The following is a 25,681-nucleotide window of genomic DNA, read 5'->3' as shown; positions in this document are numbered from 1 at the left end:
CTAATGAACTGAAGGGCCTTGCTTCTTCTGATGGGTTCAATGTGAGGACCCTTCCCTGATTTTACACTGCAACCACAGTCCATAGCCCTGTCTATAGCAAATAAACAAACACAGTGTTCTCTACACACTGTAATTCACTACTCAGGGTCACTGAATGTTGTGTGGTTACATGCTGCTTTGCAAACAGATCTCGGATCAGCGCTCCTTTCCCCTCGCCCCAACCTTGACCAGTACCTGCTAAGCAGTCGGAGCGTCCTCAGAACAGCGATTAAAGGAGGCGATGCACCAGCAAGGTCGCTGACCTCCTCTCTTATCATGTAGCACTCTGACCTGTGAACCCCGACTCTTCAACACTGTTTGCTGACCTGTGTGTCATGCTGTAACATGCTCACTGAAGCAAACCAACAAACAAAGAAGAGGACCTTTTACGCTTTTGAATATATGTGGAGTAAGATAGTGTTTTGACATTCAGAGCTAATAACGTACCGTCAAGGAATGTCTGCCCTGTCTTTCTGCGTTTGTGTGTAGTTCCTAGAGGGGGAGGAGCAATTCCATAACATGGCCCTGTCCTATCCATCTCTATCTTGTGTTGAAACCTGGGACAATTTGAGGCTTAGATCCATCCGTAGCCTGTTGCAAAGGAAGCTGGCAGTAGGTTGTTCTCGGTCAACCAGAGGATAGAGAAGAAGGCTGCAAGGCGTGTGTGCATGTGTATATCTTTTCATAGCAGTGTGTCATATTCACATGTACGCCTGCTTGCATGAGTGTATACAACGTGCACTGAGATTAAGGAGCCGAGACACATCCCGATAGAAATCCTGCCTTGCTGTTCTGTTGGCCCAGAAAGGCCCTTAGCAGATGTTACGAAGGTGTTAATTTCAGTGCAGGCTGTCGTACAGGGCACATACGGAATATGGTGATGTCTCTTTCTACCACGGGATGATGGGCAATTAGGCCTTGTCACACTGGAGGACCATCATCTTTATCCCATGCTTCAGACCATTACATAGATTCACCCACTAGATTCACCAACCCATTACAGAAGAGAAGACCTTAATGGCCCGAAGATACTTCATGCTCATAGACGTGCGTCCAACGTCGAGATCGAGCTGACAACTTTCAACCCACTCTACATCCTGAGTGAGATAGTATTTCCATAAACAACAACAAATATGGAGTTTAATCTCCCCAACAAGACTTAGTCATCCTTTTAGAAAAAAAAATAATTGACTACGGTTTTCTACTAATTTTGCCATTTTCTATTTGTTCAAATCCATGTCGCTTGTTGTAGTGTAATCTTTACTTTCCCGACTGTGAAGCACTCAGTGTGACAGCGGCATATTGTTCATTAGCGTAAAAAGAATCTGGTTTATTTCCAAGACAGTAATAATGACTGATTTCATTGGAACATTGTATCATTTCTAGAACAAAACTTCATTGCCATTTTTATCTATTCTATTTTCTCCCTGATTTTGCATCTCAAAAAACCCTCTGCTTCTCTAAACACACTGTGCCTTGACATCTGCCCTCATTAAAAGCCACGCACAACACAGGTAGAGAAGAGTAAATATTAGGAAAGCTGGAAGGGAAAAGAGGAAACACAGCCTATTATACCTCAACTCCTCCAGAAAGTCACACCTCCACTTTTTCCCTATAAAACCGCAACTCTGGAAAGAAAAGGAGAACGAGAAAAGGAGATGGAGTGGGAGCAGGAGACAGAAAAAGACAGAGAGGCATTCAGAGAGATGGAGCGACAGAGAGACGGAGGCAGAGGAAAACAGCGGTGGATGGCAGGCACTCCTCAGTGCGGAGTCAGACATGGCAGTTGGTGACAGGTGACAAAATCAAAAGGTCATGTCACTTTTAACTGGGAGCGCCTGTGCCCCACTGATTTCCCCCGTGCCGCCCCGGCATCACCGCGCTCATCTCTGCTCCTCTCGCTGCCTCTCTGTCTCTGCTAAACTGGCAGATAGGATGGCAGGCTGGCAGGCAGAAAGACAGGCGACGGGCATAGTTTGAAGCGGGACGGGAGCATCGGGAGCATCAGGAATGCCACTGCAGAATCCTCCCAGCCTCCCTTTTCATCATGTTGTCTCTCTTTCCCTTCCTTTCCCTCCATTTGTCTAACTCCCTTCATCACACTGAACCTTTGTAACTGTCTGTGCTCTTTGCTAACAACGTCAGCGGCTCAGGGTGTCTGCCTCAGTGCTTGTTGTTGTTGTTTTGTCTATACAGTACACCCGCTGTAGCTTTTTGTGAGTTTTTTGGTTTAAACCTTGAGCTTAAGCCCACAGATGTGAGTGTGTTTGTGTGCAATAGATTGCACATCAAGTGTGTACCAGCTCTAGCCCTCTTTTCCACAAGTGAATATGAGAAACAGTAAGATGAGACAGCATCATCTGTCTGAGAAGGACAAACATCTTATCACTGAATTTACAGTATTTACTCGCTATCTCAACAATGCTAGTGGAGCATGTAAAATTGGGCTTTCCTCTGGATGGCTGCTGAATCCCTGACTAAACATACTTGCTGATTTGTCAGCAAATACACAATGAGAAATGTACATTGTTTGCCACGCTTACATTACTATCCCGAAACTCAATCTCTCCAAACACTCACAGATTTGGTGTTGCTTTCATGAATATGGAGCCGCCCTTCTCACCCCCACCCCCAGCCTCCAGCTCCAGTAGCACCCCGGCTTCACCCCTCTCTAGCCCCCTGCTGGGTGAGCCCTGGCTGGGGCAGTGCAGATGGAAGGGCCCCCCTCTGAGGGCCACGGCTCTGACAGCTTGTGAAGGGCCCGCGTGGGTCAGCCAGGCTCAGCCAGCAGCCCTTATCAGACGCACAGCCCTCCCCCAGTCTGCAGAAACTGTGGTGTAGGCAATATGCACACGCACACACACACTCACACTCACACACATACACATCCACTCATGGACAGTGCATACCAAGTAGGGCCTTGAGATCCCCCAGCCAGCCAGTCGGCCAAACCTCAGCAGCTGGAGAGGTTAAAACCCCCTCACGTATCAAAGAGGAAGAGCAGCAGGAGGATGGAGGGAGGGAGGGATAGAGGAATGGGAGAAAAAAGGAGGAGAAAGTATATCTTCATGTTCGCCGGGATGTCTGCCTCCGCGTCAATTCCCACTGCGGCTGTCATTGGGAAGGTTAGGAGGGGAGATAGTGGAACTCAGCCTGGCCAGGGAGCGGGAGAGGGGCGAGTGTAGAGGCATTTCAGAGGAGGGGTGAAAATGATGTGGCTACTACTTCAGGTAGTAGATTTTTACTTTCCCTCTGTGGAGTGTGTGTGCACTTGTTTCATTGATCCAGACAGGGTCTGTTCTCTTTTACTTCCCTGAAAGTAGCATCCATCCACTCCAAGTACTGTGTTTTGTTTCTGACTTGTCAAGTTAGATTTAAACTCTCTAGTATGTCTCTTACACAGCAGGTGCTTAAAAAGTCTTGAAATGTCAATTTTATAAATATTAGGCCTTAAAAGTCATCATATAGTTTTAAATGTAATAATTTTAGATTTCTTTTTGAATCAAGTTCATTCCACATTTATGATGTTATAAGTCTTATATGGTGTTACATGTCTGCCACTGTAACTCATAGTGTATTTTTACTTTATACTTACATTTACCTTTTGGCAAAATGTAGATTAACCTACCTCACTTTAATAATTCCCATATTCTTAGATATATCCTACCATTGCACCGGACCTTTATACTTAACTGCAATGCCTGAATAAGAAAATGAGGATTTGTCAAGAACTTTGTCTTAAATTTGGTTAAAATGGTCTTGGAAAAAGTCCTTTAAAGCAGGGTTAGGGTGTCTGATACCCTCTCACACTGTAGTTATACAACTATTGATAAGTACATCAAGTTGATTAGTTACCTAGCATTTCTTAATTATTTGGGCTTAATGCCTTTACATTGTATTCACTAGGTAAGGGTTATGTTCTGTAAGGTACAGGACATTAATAAAGATTGGCCAATTTTAAATTGCAGGCACTGTACTCCAGCTACAAATGCTGCCCTGTTTTAAAGGTCCAGTTTGTAGGATTTAGGGGCATCTGTTGGCAGAAATGGTTCATCATATTCGTAACTATGTTTTTATTGGTTTATAATCACCTGAAAGTAAGAATGGTTGTGTTTTTGTTACCTTAGATTGAGCCCTCTTCCGTAAAGTCCACCATTTTGTTCTACAGTAGCCCAGAAGGGACAAATCAAACACTGGCTCTAGATAGGGCCATATGCGTTTTCAGGTCAGCCAGCGTGGTTCTTCTACTCATATGGCACACGGAAGAAGTTTCAGTTCTGCCATTAAACCCTGCACACTGAACCTTTGAGTTAAGAAGCTTCGGGTCACATTAACTATCACATTCAACAAAACACTACAAAGCCGTGGGGCTACCTGTAATCAGAAGTTCACAGTACCCTATGACCCCTCAGAGTTTGCTCTCACTCCTTGAATAGGCACTAGGTGTGCTGTTGTGCTGCTGACTTTGTGCAAGAAGCTCCCTGTAAAGGCAAAAGGAGAATACACAAATTTCTCTCTTGGGAATCAATAGTGTAACAGAATTTTCTACCTGATAGGCAGTTCTTGAAACACCTTTTTTTCTGCTGTTCCTTTCCACCACTCTTACAACTTGTTCATCACATCTCAGTCAATCAGTCTGTGCAGCAAAACATCAGATCAAAACACACTCTAGGCTTTTCGTCTACCTTAGATTCTTTTTTTTTTCTTTTTTTTTTTGCCAGACTTAATTCAAATTCAGTCCAGGAAGATTTTAGCTAGCACCGTGCACTTCATCTGGCACAGAGCAACAGTAAATGGAGGAGAGAGTTCTGTAAGGCTGAGTTTAAATTAGTGCTAACATAAAGACGCAAAACATAGAAGAGTCACAGTTCCAGCTTTGTAGCTGTCAAGTATCAGTCACCGAATGGAGTAAAGCAGTAGTCCTGCAAGGATGCACTGAGAAGGCAACAAAATAAGAGGATATTACACAACCTTTGATTTGATTTGGTTGCTTGGACTGTGGTGTCATTAAAAATCAAGTCATACATATGATCGGAAGCTCTACATGTAATTTTCAAAGTAAAGATAGATAATGCACAAATGCTTTTCATTTCATTTTAATGGACATTCATATGTTCTTCTTATCTGTATTTGTACATTGATGGGGATTAATGTAAGTGAGAAATCTGTGAAAATGTGCTGGGATCTGAGCCAGTGCAACAGAAACTTTGGCCCTGTCTACACATCTACAGATGTTTTTGAAAACTGATATTTTTTCCCTCCATTTTAGAAAAACAATTCTGTTCACAGGACCTTTGATTTACACACTAGAATGCAAAAATGACTCCAAGCGCACGCCGATGTTCAGCAATCTACCTCTTTACAGGGGTAGCAAAGTGTACAGGCTTATTTAACTGATGTCATCACAACTGATTCCTGTAAAATTTAAGGATTAAGGAGCTGAGTCAAGTGTACAAGTGATGCTCTGGACATGCGAAAGTTTTCCATCCATTCTTCATGGACAACAAGCCCACTTAAGAAAGTGTCCCACCATCATCGGGCGGACTTTGAACAGTGGACACTGAGGTGGAGCAAAAACATGGGGTGCAGCAAATGCCTCCGTTCAACCATGAAGTGGTGCAGTAGTACGATGTCTATGAGTGATATAGCCTTTGTATTAAGCAGTGCTAATAAAACATTACCAAACATTGTTGTTTTTGAACGTGAGCATGTACAAATTGAGATTACTGTGCGTCATCAATTCCCATTATGCTCCATTATACATGTCCACACAGATAAACAGTAACCAGAGTTTTAGGAAATCTGCATCTTAAAAGGCATTCTATTAGAGGCCAAATGGTAAAGAAAAATATCAGTTTACAAAAAAATATCTGTGTATGTGTAGACAGGGCCTTAATTCTTGCAAATCAGCTTTATAGGTATGAGCCACTAAAGCCAAACAGATGTATTCATACTTTTACAGCCATTTGAACTCTCAATGTCATTGTACTCACTTATATTCTTTGTGTGTATTTTATATTATCACCATCTTTGTATGTATTTATGGGGCACAGTGTAATCTGTAAGAGTAGCCTGCATCATCCCTGTATCATTTGAATAGGTCTGAATATGTTAATCCCCACCTCAGTAGATATTGAATTGACTGGAGCGGCTCTGCAGGCAATGTGAGCTCTACGCGATCCTGTCGACAGCAAGGCTTTGATGCTGCCATGCTGTAATGATAGTAATTTAAACAACATGATAATGGGGGGATAAGCAGACAAATGATATCATACACCAAACAGGTCTTAGAAAGAGCAAAAGAATGAGACAAATAGAGAGAGAGGGAGAGAGGTAGAGGGAGAGAAAGAAAGAAAGATGTTTGGAATTCATCGGCTGCACTGAGGTAATTTATATCCTCCCCTTACCGAGACAGTAGCTTCAGTGCACACATTTAGCCGTGGCAATCTTCAGGGCAGATGACATGTTCCATGTCTTTTTATTTATTAATTTTACACTGTGTCTCATTGCGGGAAACATGACTTCTCTCTGTAACCAGAGGCGATAGAGGAGAGAGAGCAGAGCGGAGAGCAGAGAGAGACAAACGACTCTATCATTCTCTCTGTCTCTCTAGGTCATGCTTCTCCAGCTAGCTCATGCTCATTCCCTTTGTTTAAAGTTTGGATCGTGTGCCAGGCGTGCCCTAGTAAAGCCTCTGTGTGGAGGAATCCATTATGTTTGTATTTTGGCACGGGTGAAAGGATTTGGGAGGAACCATGATGACTTTATAAACAGTTATAGTGCATTTGTTTAGAGTTGCCAGAAGGCTTTCATTTTACAGTATCATGTTGGCATCTTTTGCCTCGGCTGAGCAGGAGAATTCCCTCTCTGGAGTTTGTATACTGTATTAGTGAATGTATCAATAAAGAGATGAACTGTGAACACTCAGGCTTATTTGTCTAGACACTGATGGAGTCTCGGTGAAGTGGGAATAACCAGTTGCTGTACAGTACAGGCAGTTAAAACGAGAGGTGCCATGCACACATGCACAATGCTTTGCCCCAGTGACTCTGTGCTATTGATAGAACACACACACAAACACACCCAAGCACTACTGACTCTACCCTCTCAACTCTGCTGTTCTGAACTCCTCTTTGTTTGTGTGGGAAGCTGCATTTACATAAGAGGCTTATGTCAGCCGCCACATAGTTTCCCCCCTTATTCCAATGAAAAACAAAAAGACAAAAGCTATTGTCTTGTTAAGTAATGATTTTTGGATTTCTCCAAACTAGTTTGTGCCGTTCTGGAGGTGGTTAGGGGGTTGTGGTGATGGTGATGGCGAGGCTGGGCAAAGGTTTTTAGGGGGTTTGGGGGTTGGTGACAACAATGAGAGTAGATGAATGCTGAGGTTGACAGCTGTAGAGCTTATGATATGGGTGTTTGTTTATGTAAATTGGGAGCAGCAATATGACCTTGTAGCTTTGATGTATGATTGACAGAAAGAGGGTGGATAAGAGAGGCAGGGGGGATCTGTGGTTTTTCGCCTCGCTGGCATCAGTCTAGACACGTGAACTTGTGCGTGCTCACAAAGACACCCAAACAACTCCAGTACTGTATTCCAATTTTACATTGTATCACTGAACACAGTGGCCCAACCTGCTTTTGTTGGTTCAAGGCTTTCCATATATGCCAAGACATTTGTTTACTCGCTTGCTTTTCACATACAGTTAGAGGTTGGAGCTGTATGCGAAGGACGGCATTTTCTATTCATTCCAATGCCTCTTAATTTTTATATAGAAATTCTATTACTGAGGGGGAAAAAGTACAACATGCAGTTTATGTATCCATTTGTGCCTTTGTGTTTCTGACTGTGTGCATGTGAGTGTGTCATTTTTCCTTTGTGTTGTACAACGTGTATCACGGTATTTGGGGGCTTCAGTGCTATACCAGCTCCAGTTTCATCGGTTGTGGACCACTGAAGCATGTAGTTGCTGTTCTTTGTGACTTGCTCTCCGCGCTGCAGGCTTTCTTCTTCCTCCTCTCACGGAGCATCATTCTGTGAGAGGATGTGAAATGATAGATAGATGAATGTACAGCGATAGGGAAGGCTGGCGGTCGAGGTGAGAGACGAGTGCAAAGGTCGGGGAGGTCAGATGAGACCGAGCAGAGACAGAAGGAGAAGAGTTCTGCAGCTCATCCCGTTGAATGCTATAAGATTTGAATGCTTTTGTGCAATGCGATTTGAGTGGATGAATAGACTTTAATCCGCAGCCCGTTGAAACTCAAAGCCAGAGCATTTGCTTACATTTCCAGAAGTGTCAACACATTTGAACAACAGAATGTTTCTAAAATTAAATTCTAATTCTGAACCTTTCGGAGGCTCGTGACATATTAGCACACACCAGTCCGATAGTTGTGCTATCTGCATGCTTTTCATACTCATTAACAAACTCTTGCCAGACATAAGCATAACCAATCAGCTTTAGTATGCCTCTTTGGCTGTTCTGATGATGTTAACCCTGTGTTATCTGATGTTTGTCTGTACTATAGCTGTTGCATAAACATTTTTACTTTCTTTCTCTTTCCTCTGTTTGCGACTGTCAGCAAGCAGTGGAGGATCTGCTGGAGGACGAGGATGAGGATTTTGACAAAGATGACAAGGTAATTATGTCTTGTGTCAGGGACACACACAAATATATGCACTCACACACACATACGCACACTGCCTCAGGAGAGGTTGACACCGCTTCACACACACCGGAAATACAAACAGACGAACGGAACGACTCCATCTTCCCCTCCCATCTCCTCCCCCGTTCAGGTATTCTTGTTGCCTGAGGCACAAACACGTGTACAAAGATTGTACAACCTTTTAACCTTTTGAAAAGTTTTCTCTGTAGATATACACACAGCACATTTCTCACCTTTCCTCCTTGTGGTTTTGCTTTGCTTTGGTCTGTTTCTGCAGCTTGGTACACTATCCTTATTTTTCCTTTCATGTAACACTATGTCGAATTCACGTTACTAACGTTCAGCCCCGCTTCCTGAGAACATGCACCCATATAAAGTGCTTAGTTAGCTATTTAGGTCCATTCACTGCTCCTTTATGTCCCTGTAAAACAGCATCTGGGCTTGTCCAGACACTATCAGGTAACAACAGGTGGCTGCTTTACTGCCTCTGCTCGTTTACACTGTAGGAACAGCTACTGAAACAAATGCCACTGGATAGGATACAGTCCCTTGTCAATGTTCCACTTGGGAATGGTAATTGAAATGGTGCAGCTCTTTATCCACCCACTGTGTTGTCTGGTTTTTTGGTGAGGCGTACTTGAAATGAAAACAATATCCTGCTTGATACACCAGTCTGTTGAAAATCCAACAGTGTTAAACAAGGACAAAATTAAAAGTTCAGCTTTTAAAAGAAGTCCACATCTTTAACGATGAAAACGGTGAAGTACCTAGACTGAAAAATAGGGAATAGAAATGACTTGAGCTGATACTTGATGCCTTACAGCCACACTTCGGCAATATAAAGGTTAGTAGGCTAAGATGTGGTAAATTGCATGGTCTGGTTTGGTAATCTTTGTGGAGGAAAACTCTGGCTTTTTGCAATGGTAATTGTGAAGGCCTTTGACCAGGCAATTTGATATCTGAAAATTATTTTTGCCCGAGGACACTCTTTACGCCGAATTTACTCATGCAACTGCAACCTTGCTACAACCTCTCCCGTTTTTAAGGGTCATAACTGCAAGCCTGCAACAAAAGGGTTAAAAAAACACATTTATAGTGCAGATGGTCAAATAGTCATCCCACCAGTAAGTCAGCCAGCCAGCCCGTCAGGCGATGAGCACACAAAGATACGTGAGCATTACATCCTCTCCCACAGTGATGCAGAAGCAAAGTTTCATGGCTGTGAAGTTCCAAGGCTGAAATGTACAGGGGGGCCACCGACTGAAGATATGCACCAGGCAACCTTGAACCTTTTTTTTTCCTACCCTTTCTTTATGTCTGTCCTCCATCATTGCATTTCCCACCTCCTCTCAGGGAAAAAAAAATAAAAATACAGGCATTTGAAAAGCTGCAGATTATATGAAATACATTTTGGACTTTCATATTGAAATGAGGTGCAGCAGCAGCTTTTGCGGCCTCCGTCAGATTTGGTGCCAAACTGATTATTCCACATAAGAGGGCCTTGCTCTCTGTGCTCACACAGGGCTGGGATGCTGGATAGCACAGCCGCCACAAAGGCTACAATTTACCAACTCTGGCTTCATACATTTTGATCTATTGCTCCCCTCAACTGTTAGCATTTCATTTGAGCTGTAGGGAAGTTGAAAGGGGGGCATTTTTCTTTTTTTTTTTCTTCGCCTACATGTCTCTCCCCTCCCACTCTCCTTCTACCCTTCCCTCAATCGTCCTCTTTCCTGCCTTTTTTCTCTTTCAGTCTGACACATACTCTCTCGCTCCCTCTTCCCCTCTCTCCCTCTCCCTCCAACCTGGTTAAGTGCAGAACAAATGGACTTTCAAGGCTTAACAAATTTGTCTTTTACATTGGATATGAGGTCTTTTACATTGGATATGAGGCACAGCTTCAAATTGTATGAGTAACTATGAAGGACGGGTCAAAGGAGGCCTCTTTTATGGCACAGGCCTATAGGGGAGAGAGGGAAGAAGGGAGAGAGCAAAGGGAGAGAGGAGAGGGGGAAAAAAAGATTAATAAATATGCCAAGGCCTCATTTTAATTGAACTTGAAGCATATGTTGCAAGTATGTACAATCCGTCCCAGATGTTTACTCCGTCCATGTGCACGGCTCTTCCCAGTGCACCACAAGGCAGCTATTAGCTGGATAACCTTTGCTCCAGAGGCTAAATGGGGTATTACATGGCCAAAAAGTAGAGCACCTGTTTTTCATTGCATAGAGGACCCCTTGCAGGCTTTTTGCCTTGGATCACCACATGTGTTTTGACTTAACAGATTGTTGGGCAGACGTGAAAAGTGTCTTTCTTGTGAGCAAGCGCTGATATTAGTCACTTAATCTCAATGAAAGTCCAGCATCTTGACTAATTGATGGGGACGGCTGAGTTGTTAAAGCCAAGCAGGCAGGCACATGAAGGGTGAAAGAATGTTAGACACAAACTAATCCCCCCCCCCCCCCCCCCCCCCCCACACACACACACACACACACACACTGTGTGTTTGTGTGTGTGTGTGCACTGACCTTCAACATGGAATGTTGCTTGGATCTTATTGCCGACACACACACATAAAATATGTTAGTGGTATACTGCCCCAGTTTTTAACTTCTAGTTTTAATAAAACTAATTTTAAACATAATGGCAAGATGCAGATGCACCCTTTCTCCTTCAAAGTACATTAGTGAGCCAATACATAGACGTAAAACACAAAGTTATAGAAATTGTACGCTTAGACATAACCCATATGTTTTGCATGAAAGGATATTTATTTCAACAAGTAATCCACTTAGTTACCTATGTTGTTATTAGTCACCTTTCTGGTAACACTGATTTTATTTTAAGGAGCAGTGTGTTGGATTCTGTGGCATCTAGTATCTAACTGAATGCCCCTCATCCCCCCTTTCCAAGTGTGTCAACTGTAGCATTCCGGTAATGTAAAAACCGTAGAGCCTGTTTAGACCTGGTATTAACCTGTCTTGAATGATCCGATCACAAGTGGACACTTGCCACTTGGACCACTTGCCGAGGTGGTCTGGGATGCATTCGACCACATACCTTTTGTAGTGTAAATGTTTATAAGTCCCTATGTGTCCCCTGTATCATCCCAGTCCTTGCTGGGGGCACGTCATGATGGTTGTTTTAGTGCCAAGGGGCTAATGCTCGATAACTTGCCCATTTTATGATGAGTTGGACGAAGTGTTGCATGACCATCCATTGTTTTGCCCTGTAGAAGAAGCATGTAGATTTCTGCTGAAAGCACTATCTGCCAATATAACTGCTAAAATTACTAGTGAGCAAGCTAGTGAGAGTGTTAACGTAATAACAGTGCACTTGACCCCTTGATCTTCTAGGGTAAGTGACTTAGGCATGATAAGTGACTTAGGCATGATAGACACAGGTGTGAACAGGGATGTGTCTCAGCTGTCTACTTGTGCTCGGAATACTGACATGCATGTTAAAACCAGGTTTAAACAGGCTCATAGACTGTGTAAAAATAATGGACACAGCCACCATGACATCATTCCTTGGTTCCCATGTTAGAAGCCTCAAGTTCGGCATTTGGTCGTCTTTTGGAGCCAGAAATGACCATATCTGGGTGAAAAGGTGGAGCTGTGGAGAAGTGAAGGGTGGGTTTCTCTGAGAGCAAGAGGAACGCTATCCACAGAAGGCCTGTTAATTAAAGCGGACCGCCTCAATTATGCGCAACTTAAAGTTTTAATAAAATTCAAACAGGTGAGTTATATAAAAATTCACCCCCACACATTTGTTATGAGGGGGGAAATTAACTCTAGAGATATATTTTGTAACAGGCTGTAAACATGTTTATTTCTGCTGTAAAGTTTGGCATTTTAACATGGGGGTCCAAGGGGATTGACTCGCTTTTTGAGCCAGTCTCAAGTGGCCATCCGAGGAACTGCAGCTTTTTGGCACACCCGCATTGGATTCATTTTTCGGCCCTGGAGGTTGCCTCTTGTTAAAACCACGAAAGTACCTATTTATTTTTTTATTTTTAGATGCCCCTAAATCCTCCACACTACAGCTTTAACAGGAACATTATCAGAGATGTAGTTGTCATTGGAAAATATTTGATTTGCTTTGTAAAATGATCTTAAGAGAGTTTTCAACCAGAATGCAATAGACCTTTATTATGGTAGATATTTTGACTTGTCATGGCAGGTAAAGCAGAGGTCTGATTAACAACATTAATAATGACTCCATTCAATCAAAGTGGCCCAGTAAGCCCTGCTGCTGAGTAGCATGCACAATACCAGGACCCTGGAACTGGTGAAAAGTGAATAGTAGCAATTATCAATGTTATTAGTTACATCTGTGAGTTCCTGCTATTATGTTTCTGCCATCTTTTAAATTACATAGACAGTTATTCATATCTAAGTATCTATGACTACTGTCACCTCAATCATTCCTACACCCACAAGTCAAAGAAAATGCATGTGTTTTTTTCCCTTTTAATTTTATCTTACCGACTAAAAACAATAGCAACAAACCTGTCCTTTAGCACCTTTTTGGTCCTATTCAATATCTTCCAGCACAGCTTGAAGTAACAGTGTGAGATAGCATTCCTATATTTACAGGCTACTGGCTGCAGGGGCTTCAGTGTGCAATGTAGCCTGTGATGTCTCCTCTCACCTGTGGGCTCACTGTCCAGAGCTGGCATGAGGCAATCACCTTAAGGCTTTGCATGGGTGTGAGTGTTAGTGTGCGTAAATGTGTTTGTGTATTTGTGTGAGTGTCTCACTTATGTGTGTGTGCAGTGGCTCAGCAGCCTCCCAGAGGAGGGCGGGAGGGTGGTTTGGGGGGGGGGGGGGGGGGGGGGGGTTTACTGGAAAAAGGGAGAAAGAGAGTGAGTGTGAGAGAGAGATAGACTGAAGGAGTGAGGAGATTACCCTCACACGGTTGACTGGTCACTGAAGCGCTCGTGCTCCGCTCAGCTAGGCTCCACTAGCCTCAGGAGGACCTGACACAGATAAGATACACACTGCAATCATGTCCTGCTCACGGGCTTACTGCTCGGTGCACTCCCTCTCTCTTTCTCTCTCTATGTCTATCTATCTATATCTCGCTCACACACACACACACACACACACACATACACGGACAGACATACCACATGCACCTTCAAAATATCTCCCGTTTCTTGCTCATTTTCTCCTTCCCTCCCTCATGTGCAAAGTTGATGGTAAATAGAGAGTTGACTTAATTTATTAGCTTGAAGACATTGATCTGGAAAATCTGAATTACGCTGAAATGAAAATTCAATTCAAGTCTTATTTATGGGCCAATTCCTGAAGGTATTCCATATTAACCAGCACTGAAATCTGTTTTCATTCAAGACTGGGGTCAAACAGTAACCCTTCTGTGTTTTTGTCGTTGTTTTTTACCTACTGAAGCACCAGCAGGTTTTAGTAATGTCTTATGTCGGCCTGCATAGCCAGACCTATGTGCACATTTTTCTTTGTAGCACTGTGCCACCGCTGGAGAGAGGTCTGGCTGAACCAATCATGATCTGCACTTAAGGAATAAAGTGTAAAGTGCTCTGGGTTGTTTGTATTTCTTTAAACCAATCACAAGCGTCTTTGGTAGCAGTAAGCCCAGGATGCAGTGATGGTGCCCTTGCAAATTAGTGTTGGGAGATGGGACTCCCCAAAAACTTGGTATTTTACCCGTAAGCTTTGCCTTACCCCCTGTGTCACACAGTGTTGTGCGCCTGATGTGCATTTTCATCCGCTTGCATTCGATCATACCGCCACTTTTTGGATAAGCTTGCAAAACTATGCCTAAAAAGTTGTTTATTAAGCTAATCTTTGTCTTAACCCCAAGACTAAACCACAAGGGGATTTCAAGCCCAAGTGTAACTTCAAACAGAGATGATTTTTCATGTTTTTGTGATCATCAATTTATGAAGAAACACTTAGATTTCTGCTCCTTGTACTGCTGGCAGGGCTGCAACCACGACTAGAGCTCCCTGCAAATTTTCAAATGACTTTTATCTGACTGCTGATAAATTCTCAAATTGAGGTTCAAAAGGTTATACTGGAAAATATTTGCAACTAAATAGAGCTAAAATACACTGATAATTAGATGGACTAAATTATGTCCAACGAACAAGCTTACAAGGCAGAGCATCAATTTCCATGATGTACATGGGTGTGAAGAAAGTAGACAAATCATAGAAAAACATGACTTGTAAAGTCTGTATACCTCCATACTTGACATGCATCAAATAAGATGATCTCATATTGTAGGCGTGTATTATTCTCTCTAGTTTGACATATTTTCCACGCTTAAGAAACGAAACTAGCCCATACTTGGCCACTCAGTCCAACTTCTCATTTTCATCAAGCCAAAATAATTCTTGCGAATGTGCACACGTTATCATATAAAGGTAAATAAATAATAAATAATAATATGCTGTAAATTCCATCTGAAACAGGCAGCCTCTGGCAGGCTTATATGGTATGCAAAGTCTTTGACCTAGACTATGGCTTATTCGATTGAAATACAGCATTGAATAATATTGGACTGTATGACTCATGCAGAGCTTGCATAACACACAACGAATAACCCCGATATAGTTACTCCCATCCAACCAGTATTCCTGAAAGGTTAGATCAGGTTGAAATGCATGCCTGGTGTCATCAGTTTTAAGTGTGCTGTTTTTTTGTTTTTTTTTTTCTTTTGGAGGTCTTGATGAGTTCACTGTGTGTATAATATTGAGCATACTGTACATGATCCTCTGTTTCTTGTTCTCTCCTGCCACACAGCCGTCTTTCGACACAACAGTATCTCTTTATCCGTCTCATCTATAGTGCTGAGACAACCGTCCCGCCCTCCACTGCTTTCCCCGTAGGCACGACTCACACACATACATGTTCATACACAAACATGCAAGCATGCACATTTGTGTGATTATCAGTGCTTTTCTGGCAAATATGGTTATCTAAAACTCCTGGTAAAGGGCTAGTATTGGCACATATACCCAGTTCTCATCCTGCAGGCCTCACAGCCATTTTCAGCGACTTAATTTTTTTTTTTTTTTGTATTCTCTCTCCTCAGCTCAGTCCCTTCTTCTGTGTGTCATTAAGCTGGCGTCTAGGATCTCTGCTCCATGTAATGTTAAATAAGGCACACACTTTGTCTCAGAGTGAATATGGTTTAAAACTGTAAGTTTTCTGACTTATCTCCAGATAGCATATGGAGCTTTGCGGCACCCTCCCAAGCCCCGGCACTCCTCTCAGTCCCAGTCACGGCACTGCGCCGATCACTCAGATAGCGACATGGCATAATGTAATTGGACTAAAGAGAGCACTGGGAATTATATCAATGCTCTGAAAAAAGAAGTGTGACTGAAATGTTGTTCTGGGGAGGCTATTGAGCTTGTGATGCAGCAGGGTTGTCCTCAGGTATCGTGGGGGTTTCTGATGCTGAGGAGAATGGGGAAAGAGAGAGAGAGACAGAGGGAGAGAGGGGAAGAGAAAAAAAGTTTGAATGTCTGTGTTCTTTTCTTCTCGCCGCCTGTGAAGGATGAAAAGCGTCACGCTGTAAAAGATGCTTTTGACTTTTCCGCTTCATTTTTCTTCCCATCTCACTGTTTTTTTTTTCTTCTCGTTCAGCAGAGACGCTGGTAGGAACTGCATTTTAATCATGTTTCGCTAATAGAGGGAGGAATGAAAACAAAAAGGAGGGTGAAAGAGGCATGGAGGGGTATTGTCTCTCTATGCAAAATACACTGCATTGTTTGTTTGTTTTTCCTCTTTGTCACACACATACATCAGGTGGATCATCTCTCACTATCTCTATTCCCCCCAGATACAGATCTAGTGCTTTGTCTTTTGCTTTCTCTCATTTCTCCTTCAATCTCTGACTCTCCGCCATCCTCTTAACACTTTTACTTTAACTCTGGCCTTTGTTATTTAAATGAAATGTTACTGTTTTTGCACTGTGGGTCTTTTTCCGTAGTTTTATACACTTTGCCTATAGGCTAAAACAGTTTACAGTATACTCACCACTGTAATTTCGAGTATTATACTGTAGACATGTGTGCTTCTCTGGATACAGCTTGCTATTGTCCAATGGACTATCGAATTCGGTTGTTTTTAAGGCTATACAAAGATGAGTTCTGGGAAAAAAAATCAATTATGACTGTGGTCTGCATTGCAAGGCTAAAGCTGTTTTTAGAGCGGTGCGTATGTTTACAATCTGCAGTACATTTGGTGAGAACAATGTTAGTCTTACCTACAGGCTACAGCAGTTATATTGGCCGAAACATCAACTTTAAGATCCAGTTGTAAAATATCCACATTTTTTTTCCTTTTACCCTTTTACCTTAATTTCTCTGGGTGGTAAAGAGAAAATCTCACTGTAATCTATCCACAAGGACCCTAAACCAGGCCCCTGGGAGGACAGCCGTGATAAAAACCATATCCTTGAGGATATGTTGGCTTCCTGGCACTTTGAGTGGATACGAGCGATGGTGGTAAGTGGGCATGTGTGTGGCTCTGGCACTCCTGATGGTGTGTGTCGCTGTCTTCCGGTTTCCTATTTAGCTCATCGTCTGTCCGACGGCCTCTGTCTGCCGTCCTGTCGGGGTTTGTGTGCAATACTTGTCCCCTGTCCATGTCTCAATCAACACCCACGCACTGCACGTTCGGCCTGCAACCCAACCCCACCTCGAGGCCTCTGCCTCTGCCTGCTCTTTAAGGTGATGGGGGAACTAATGGGGCTCCAGCATGGAAGGCTGCTCCCGTCTTTTTGTGTGACTTCCCTGTAGCATTTTAGACCTGTTACACTGCAAGGTGACAGCTGTATTGAGGTGCAACGGTGTGTTAACTATGTTTTGCTGGTGGAACTTTTGGCTCTGAGGTACGAAAGGGTGACATTGGAAGTGACTCGAGTGGATTTTTTTTTTTACTTGTTGGGGGTATAAGCTCTGCAGTGAGAGGGGCCATAAGGGAATAGATTTCCCCTCATAAAGTGGTGTAGTGTGTTTTTTATTTTTCCCAAAAATACACTTTCAGATTCAGATTTCTTTTTCTGAAAAGCGCTAATTACATTCCTCTCACAAATAATGATTGTTTTCACACCTTATGACCCCTAAGTCACTGATAATAAGCACCGAACAAACTAATTTTCTAATGAGTTTCAGAGCCCCGAGTGTGTATACGTGCGTGCATGTGTGTGCAGTTGTGGGTGGTGGGGTGATTTGAATGCGCTTGTGAGCGCGTTTTCTTAAAAGTTGCTACAGAAAAAGCAAAACTATTTCATATTGCTAGAGCAAATCCCAATGCTCATTATGCCTAATGCAGCAATGTCTACTCCCCCAACTGTTATTGTTCTGAATCACATACACACAAGCGGCTGAACCAACTGAACTTTTTGACTGATGAACTATGCATCAAAGGATTACGACAAGCACTCGTTGCACTGTAGGTGAGGAGTTCTTGTGTGCTCTCATCCACCCAAAGTAACTCTCTCCGAGACTCTCACCAAATAGGATGTTGAAGACGGCACACACTCTCTCATTGGACAGAATGTGGAGCACAACACTTGACAGCAGTGTCGTCTGAATTTGAAAGTCAGACATGTTAGAAGGCAGCCGCCACCTTTTCTTTTAACAAGAGTCATAAATCTGTAATGAGCACAGAGAGGATGCATATTTTATTTACTTTTTTGAAGACGTGATCCCTTCACTTCATAGTGATGCACCCTCGCTCTGTCTTTTCTTTTTTTTTCTTCCAAAACAAAGTTTAAAACAGTGGATGTTACAGCTGTTTCTATTGCCTGTATCTCTCTGAACATGAATATGTAATTAAAGGTACGCCAAAGTTAGCAAGAGTTTCACAGACCTAGGTGATGAATCATGCAGTTTTACCAGAACAAGAGTAAGATATGATTAAGTTAATTATAAAATATTAAATATTGTATAGTAAAGTCATAATTAGCCTAAATATAATAGGCTCATGTGCATACACTTTACAGAATCATTTTCTTTTTAATTTATTACCTAATTCCTGTACCTTATCTAAACATGTAAAAGCCCATTTATACCCTTATCTCGGGGTATAGCCGGAACAAATTAATCCAGAATTTACATTGTGCTGTAGCATATGTTTAAAGGCAACACAGACAGAGACTGAGACGGACAAACAGACAGACTGACAGACAGTCAGATGAGGGGGGAGATGGGCTGGAGCAGCTAAACCAGGCCAACAGAGGACAAGAGTAATGTTGTCCCATTCATCACACACTGCCAGGCTGGATCCTGGGAAGTACAGGGGAAGGAGAGTGCAGGAGCAGGGGAGCAGAGGTGAGGCAAAGTGGGGGAGAATTGGGCAGGCTGGGGGTGCAGGGTGGGCGGGGGTCGGGTGGCGTTCAGCGGGAGGCGAGGAAGGGGAAGCGTCGAAGTTGCGGGGTGGTAGTCATTTATGTGTACGTGTGTGCGCCCGACCTTGAGTCTGATGGAGTGGCTGGTGTGGTGGAGGTGATGAGAGGCCCCAGGGGGAGATGGGTAAAGATGATCAGTGGCAAACAACCTCCTGCCGCCCATCAGAGACACACACACACACACACACAAACTCGTAACACCAGAAACCTTTCTCTTTAGGATAGGAAGCAGAGGTCAAACTGAAAATAAGTCACCACCACCACCACCACTTTTTCCTTTTATTCCCTCTTTTTCTTTTTCCCTCTATCCCTCTCTTTTACATATGTGTATATTTATCCGCGCGTTGGGACTAGGCTGGGTGAAGAGACTAATTAATACTAGAGAGCATTGTGTCTGCCTGGTCCACCTTCAGCTGACAGTCTAAACTAGAGTTTGACTTTGGCTTTGTGGGAGCAACCCTCAGCGCGCACGGATATTCTCAAAGAAAACTGTGTGTACATCCTTCACATATACACACACTCTCCTTCTCACATTCATCCATTTGGGCCTATGGGAGTGGGACGCCCCTTCACATCTTAACGTGGCCTTTGTGTGTGCGAGCTGCTTGATGAGGGCCAGGAGGACGTGCAGCACATCTCAACACCCTAGTTAAACAGATATTTATGTGTTTATGATAAAAAGAGAGGGAGGGGAAATTGAGATGTATTCCCTGCATTTGCTCATGGATTAGTTGTTGTATGAGATAAATTATTTATTTAAACCGCAGCTTCAAAAAAAAAAAAAAAAAAAAAAAAGGAACATCTGCCTCTTTCATGTGGCGCTGGCGAGGTGCCAGGTTGCATGGTGGCATCTGAGGCCGGTTGCAGGGCCTTTTGTCTCGTCTTGTTGTCATTTCCTGACAGAGGGGAGATGTTCTTCTAGGCCACTGGGTTCCCAAGTTTGTTTTTTTCCTCCCTCAGGGGCCTCTCCTAACTCCCAGTGGGTAAAATCTGTGACTCATCACTCCCCAGCGGAGTTGGTAATACTTGGAATAGAAACAGATAAAACATATTAGTTTTAATTTTAAGGGCAGTCACTGGCTTACATAATGTGCCTCTGTTTTAGGAGCTGAACTATTTAAGTGGTCAACATGAGAGATAAAAAGCCCTCCATGCTGCATTTGACTCACTGCCAAAAAAATGCCATTACAAGAAACTATTAATTCATTATGCCTATAAAAAAGTTAAACAAGGGAAAATTACTTTAGTAGTTTACAAAGCAGCTAATCACATTTTCATTAAAATATGCCAAACAAACTTGTCTCATTTGGCTGATTATTTAGTATTTCACCCCTGGAAAGATGGTCTTTTCATAAAACTGGGTAGTAGACAGACACAAATACTTTAGAAATTGGCGCTATGTAACCAGTGAAAACAGACCAGAAAGGCTTTGACATTCCTTTTAGCTCGAGAGGTAGAAACCTTAACCTGTCAGAAAGCACTGTACTGCACCGGACCAATAAACGCTCCAGCTGGTGCGTGACATAATGCCGGCTTGTCTGTTTTGACACAGACGGCAATATGCCGGCTGGCTGGTAACAAATGATCTTGTATTACAATTACATTAAGCTTAAATATGTTTCTGAAAACATTTTAGGTGAGAAATAAACAATTCAGTAACAGAATCTTGGTTTTTGATCAGCGCTGCATAGTTTTACAGTTTAATCTGAGTTTTGTCGGAGTTTAGGGGGAGATGGTGTTCAAGTATTGACACATACTAGCCATATGACTCCCTTCAGAATATCTTTGAACATAAATTAACTTTAACTAGAGACAGGCCATCTGCACATTTAACTGTTTCGACTTGAATTGTTACTCATGTATGGAGCCAAACAAAATACTACAAGACTAAACTAAATGCCACCAAAGAATGCTAATAAGAAAATGAAAGCCTCGTCTCCTACAAGTGAACAGTGTTGCACTTTCATCAGTCATCAAAGTGTATTTATTTAATTGCAGTAAGCCAGCAATTCAGAGCAGCCAAATATTATGTTCATGAGCACTAAATCATTATTTTCTTTTATCCATATTTCATTTTCAGAGAGATTGCAACACGTCAAGTTTTAAGTATACAGTAGATGCTAATTGTATGCGCTATTTATTATTCTGTCATTCCTAATTCTTGCACAGGCTTTGGAAATTGAATTTGTGTCACCCCTAAAGCATTCCTCAACTTGCCCAACTTTTCAATGTTTATTTTTTTTTTTTTCGTCTTTTTTTTTTTTCCTGGGGTGGAAATGGGAAGGATGCTGCCTCCCTCTGCAGTTACAAAATCAACACGAACGCTTTCAGATGCCCTCTGGGAGCCACATATTAGCATCTTGTCACGTTTTATATGACATTTCAATTTTTACTGTGCTGCCAGAGTGAGAGAGGCGAAAAAAGAAAAACAAAGAAAAACAGGTGCAATTTTAGCACAGCAGCAACGAGCGGCAGCCACTTGTGGTTCAGACTCATTTTGTGGTGCGCTGGGATGTATGTTGCTACATTATAACGGTTAGGTTTATCATTTTTATGGCGTAACCCAGCAGGGAGAACAATGTGATCGGAGGTTAAAACAGTCTCAAATGGCTCTCTCTATTTCCACCCAGTAGATATAGGACAGATATTTGAGTCCAGCGTAATAGGCTAAGTCCTCAGTGACCTCTCTCTTGTTTAGCTCTAGGCCTTGGGTCAGTGAAGAACATACTGTCTTTGCAAAGTTTACAACTGCTCGCTTTGCACTTTTGCATATAGATGTACTCTGGCGTGATGCTATCTCCCTGAAAGAGAAATGGAGCAGTCGAGTACACAGAGGCATTGTGCATCTTTCCTTTGTTAAATATTTAATCAAGTGTTTCAAGGAGTTTACCACATTTGTTTACCACAATTTACCAGCGAGTGCAATGTGGTTAGCCTGACTTGGCTGTTTCTGTGCGTGTGTGTGTGAGAGAGTGTGCGTCCCTGGGCTCTCTCTGGTGTCACTGAGGGTTGTTTCTCCTTAACGCATGCAAACAGCTCATATCACTTTAACGAGCCTTCTCGCCTCTGTCTTTCCTGATGCGAGCGCTCCCATGATGCAGCCTGCTCCACACACTTGTACACAGGGTGGCTCAGTGCTGAACTGATGGGTGCTTGGCTGAGATTTCATATCACACTCCGCACATCCAAACAATGATGCAAACTTTGGACATAACCACAAAAGATGCATTTATATTCTTTAAACGGCCCGCATGCAATTAAAACGGGTCTCGCTCTCAACAAAGGACACCGACTCACTAAATATTTCTGCTACCAGCCTGATGAGAGTTAATTGATGTCAAAGATTTCCTCTGCACACAGAAACATTTCATTCACGGGATAAACAGATTGTCTCAATGCAGTTTTTCATTTAATACACAGTAGTATGCAGTTCTTCAAACTTTACACATACAACTCTGAGCGGCCCTGACCCTTTGCTATGCAATGGATTATAAAACAGATGCTTTTCATAAGGAGAGAGAGACCATCACACAGGAAAAGACAAAGAGAATGAATAATAATGACAGAGGAAGTGTGTAAAGGCCTCAAGATTCCTTTGTATTTATATTAGATAGACACTCTGGAGTATGCACAAATTACTGATGTTTTAAATTAGCAAATCAGTAGAGTACTGATGGTCATGGGCATTCAAAAAATTAATTAAAGCAGTATGTATTTTCTCTTCTTATATATTCCGTCAACCCACAACTGGGGATGCTAAATTATATTCAGTGTTTTGATATTCTTGCATATATTTTGTTTTCATTTAACATTACTCCTCTCTATTGTATATGCAATCATTTTAAATCCTTTGTGTAGAGCATGTGGTTCAATATAGTTGTGGCAGAAAGCAAGCCACAAATCTTAAGGATTCATCTCAGAATATGATTTGCTTTATTTAAGCAGGAAGTTCATGCCCTTGCACATAGTTTTATATGGGTTCTTTGCGGAACATAATATGTGTGCTTGACATCTATATAGATTCAGAGCTGTCTTACAGGAGATGAAATCGTCAAGAACGACCGCTCTGTCAGCTGACTGCAACGACAATTTGTAGTACACAAACTGAACTGGCAGTTACTGTAACATGTCAGCGTAACACATTGCAGATTAACCTACAGTTGCAGTCTATTAAAATGCATGATGCTAAACTCATTAGGCAGGCTTATTACACTATCTGTCGGAATGATTCAAGCCATGCAGCATCATCCTTCAGAACAACTGCTGTCAGAGGTGCTGGGATTTGTAGCCTACTTTGAGGTTTAACATGACTTGCAACTGTAGCCAAGTCAAAGCGAGAGGCCTCACCGATTTAATTTTATTAGCCGTGCCTTCAGGTCTCCAAACAAACCCACTTAGTGTTCCTGACAGACACAGGAAGAGACAGATGGAAATACCGGCCAAGAGTCTCCTGCACAACCTCTGCTCATCCTCCTGAGTGAGACCAGAAGCTAGTCAGGAATGGAAAATCATGTTCTCATGACATATCACATGTGAGCTGGTGGATGACACACATACACACACATTCCTCGGAAACCACAGAGAGCAGGAGTCCTTCGAGAGCTCACCTCCCTGATTCACATATTTTGTATTTTGTTTGATATCTAAGCCAACAGAAAGCTTCCTTTAACCTTGACTGTGATGTGTGAATGCCATGTCTCTCTCCTCATCTTTCTGTATCAATTCCCTGTCTATCAGTGATGACATTGCAGTCTAAAACAAACTTGCTCGGTAGAGATAGAAACTGCTTTTAGATGTCAAGGGCCCTCATCGTATAATCTGTCAGGATATAATATCGTTGGTAGAGTCACACAGCAAGACCAGGTGTGCAGATCAACCTTATCTAATAGCTGTAGGGTGTGTGTGTGTGTGTGTATGTATGTTTGTGTGCATATTAGGTTCCATTATAAGAACAGGTTGCCTGGCTCCATATGTGCGCAGTGTGCGGGGAAGCTGGGAAAACAAGGTTCTCCGTGGCCCTCTGTGTTATTGCTACCTCCCGCCTCCCCAAGCCGTGTTTGAAGACAGGAAATACGAGTCAGACCGCAGTCCGAGGGGCATGTGGCAATGGTTTATACTCCGATGACCTCTGACCTATCCTCTCCACCCCCGCCCGCTCTCTCACACCACTCCCCTGGCTCTCAAACACCCTCCCGAAAATAAAACGGCCTGACCCAGCCCAGCCCGGCTCGGCATGGCCGAACCCAGCCCAGCACAATAGACCCTGCGTTCTGAGATTTGTTTGAGCGAGCAATGAAAAACAGATGGACTCTGACGAAAGGACTGAGAAGAGGAGGAGAGAGTGAGGAAGAAAGAAAGGGAGCCTTGTAAAATATTTGCGAAGAAAAATAACCCAGGGACGCTGTCTAATTATATCTATTTGTCTTGTGTGGTTTTGCTGGGGAGGCCATGTGGTCTCCCTGACTGCTCCATGGTTCATTTTTCACATTATCTGATCCTGGATGGAGAGTAAAAAGAAGAGGGTGGGTTTCGGGGCAGTGGGGGGGCAGCTGGGTGTTTTGGGTCTCAATGGGAGGGTTGTGGTGAGGTGGGGGGGGGGGGGGGGGGGCTGGCCTCAAGGAGCGAAATGTGGTAAAGGCCTCTGGGGTCCTGGAGGTTTCACGTCTTTGACTGCTTCAGTGTCTTCTTTGGGTATAATGATAAGGATTACTCTGAGTTTTACTTCTCTAATATAACAGTGTCCATCCATCTTCATCAATAACACAGCCATTGCTACACACGCTCTTTCTCTAACAAAAGAGAAGTATTTGGAGGCCATGTAGGGTTATGCCATGTTCTTTTGGCTTCTCTTAAACTTTTTGACTAAAGCTTCATCTTCTCCTTTGCCTTCAAGTTCTTTAAACAGCTGTGTAATATCCTTATTCTTTCCAGCTTTATGAACTCCAGACTCTCTGAACCATGAATGTTTCTGGCATCTTTACCTCATTTTCTTTTGCTGCAAATGTTCATTTGTTTAAAGGGTTTAGTGTGCATACTTCAGGGGTATATATTGGCAGAAATATTGCACTGCCATGTTTGTATGGTAGCCCAGAATGAACGAACCAAACACTGGCTCTGGATAGGGCAACTGGCATTTTCTTGTCAGCCACCATAGTTAGCCCCTCCCCAACAAGACTTTGCTTTTCCCAGGAAAGCAAAAGCCTGACCCTTCCTATTCTGCCTTACTCTGCCTCTGATTGGCTTACCCTGACATTCTTTCCCTAATCAATCTCACTCATGGTGTCTATGCCTAACCAATCTAACCAATGAAGGCAATTAGTACTAGCCAATCAGAGGGAGAGAGAAGGGTGAGTCGTGCCTTCACTATCCTAGGCCTTTACGGAAAGCGGAAAATTTGTCATTTGTTTTGGAGTGGAAGAGACCTCTACAGATATTTCGGCTCCTAGCAAAAACCTCCTGAATGTCAGCATCTTAGGGTGCTTTCTTCACACTTGCCAAAATGAACTGCACTTAGGGGGTACACGAGATTTAGTTCAACTGAACTAAACCAAACAGGGCAGGTGTG

The 25,681-nt window shown here is 42.9% G+C and overlaps 1 protein-coding gene across 7 annotated transcripts in view; it reads left to right on the top strand.

Annotated features, from left to right (window-relative positions):
* Positions 1-25,681, top strand: part of LOC117252108 (multiple C2 and transmembrane domain-containing protein 1) — a 179,318-nt gene that overhangs the window by 136,027 nt on the left and 17,610 nt on the right. For 4 of the 7 annotated variants that reach the window (XM_033618795.2, XM_033618794.2, XM_033618798.2 and 1 more), the window contains 2 exons: positions 8,623-8,679; positions 17,111-17,209. In XM_033618795.2, coding sequence (XP_033474686.1) covers positions 8,623-8,679; positions 17,111-17,209 — 156 coding nt within the window. The remainder of the gene's footprint in view (positions 1-8,622; positions 8,680-17,110; positions 17,210-25,681) is intronic. The other 3 variants (XR_013492037.1, XM_033618797.2, XM_033618796.2) reach the window with 1 other exon arrangement.

The sequence above is a fragment of the Epinephelus lanceolatus genome, chromosome 9, assembly GCF_041903045.1.
Source record: "Epinephelus lanceolatus isolate andai-2023 chromosome 9, ASM4190304v1, whole genome shotgun sequence".
Lineage (NCBI taxonomy): Eukaryota > Metazoa > Chordata > Actinopteri > Perciformes > Serranidae > Epinephelus > Epinephelus lanceolatus.
This window is presented reverse-complemented; position numbering and strand designations above follow the sequence as displayed.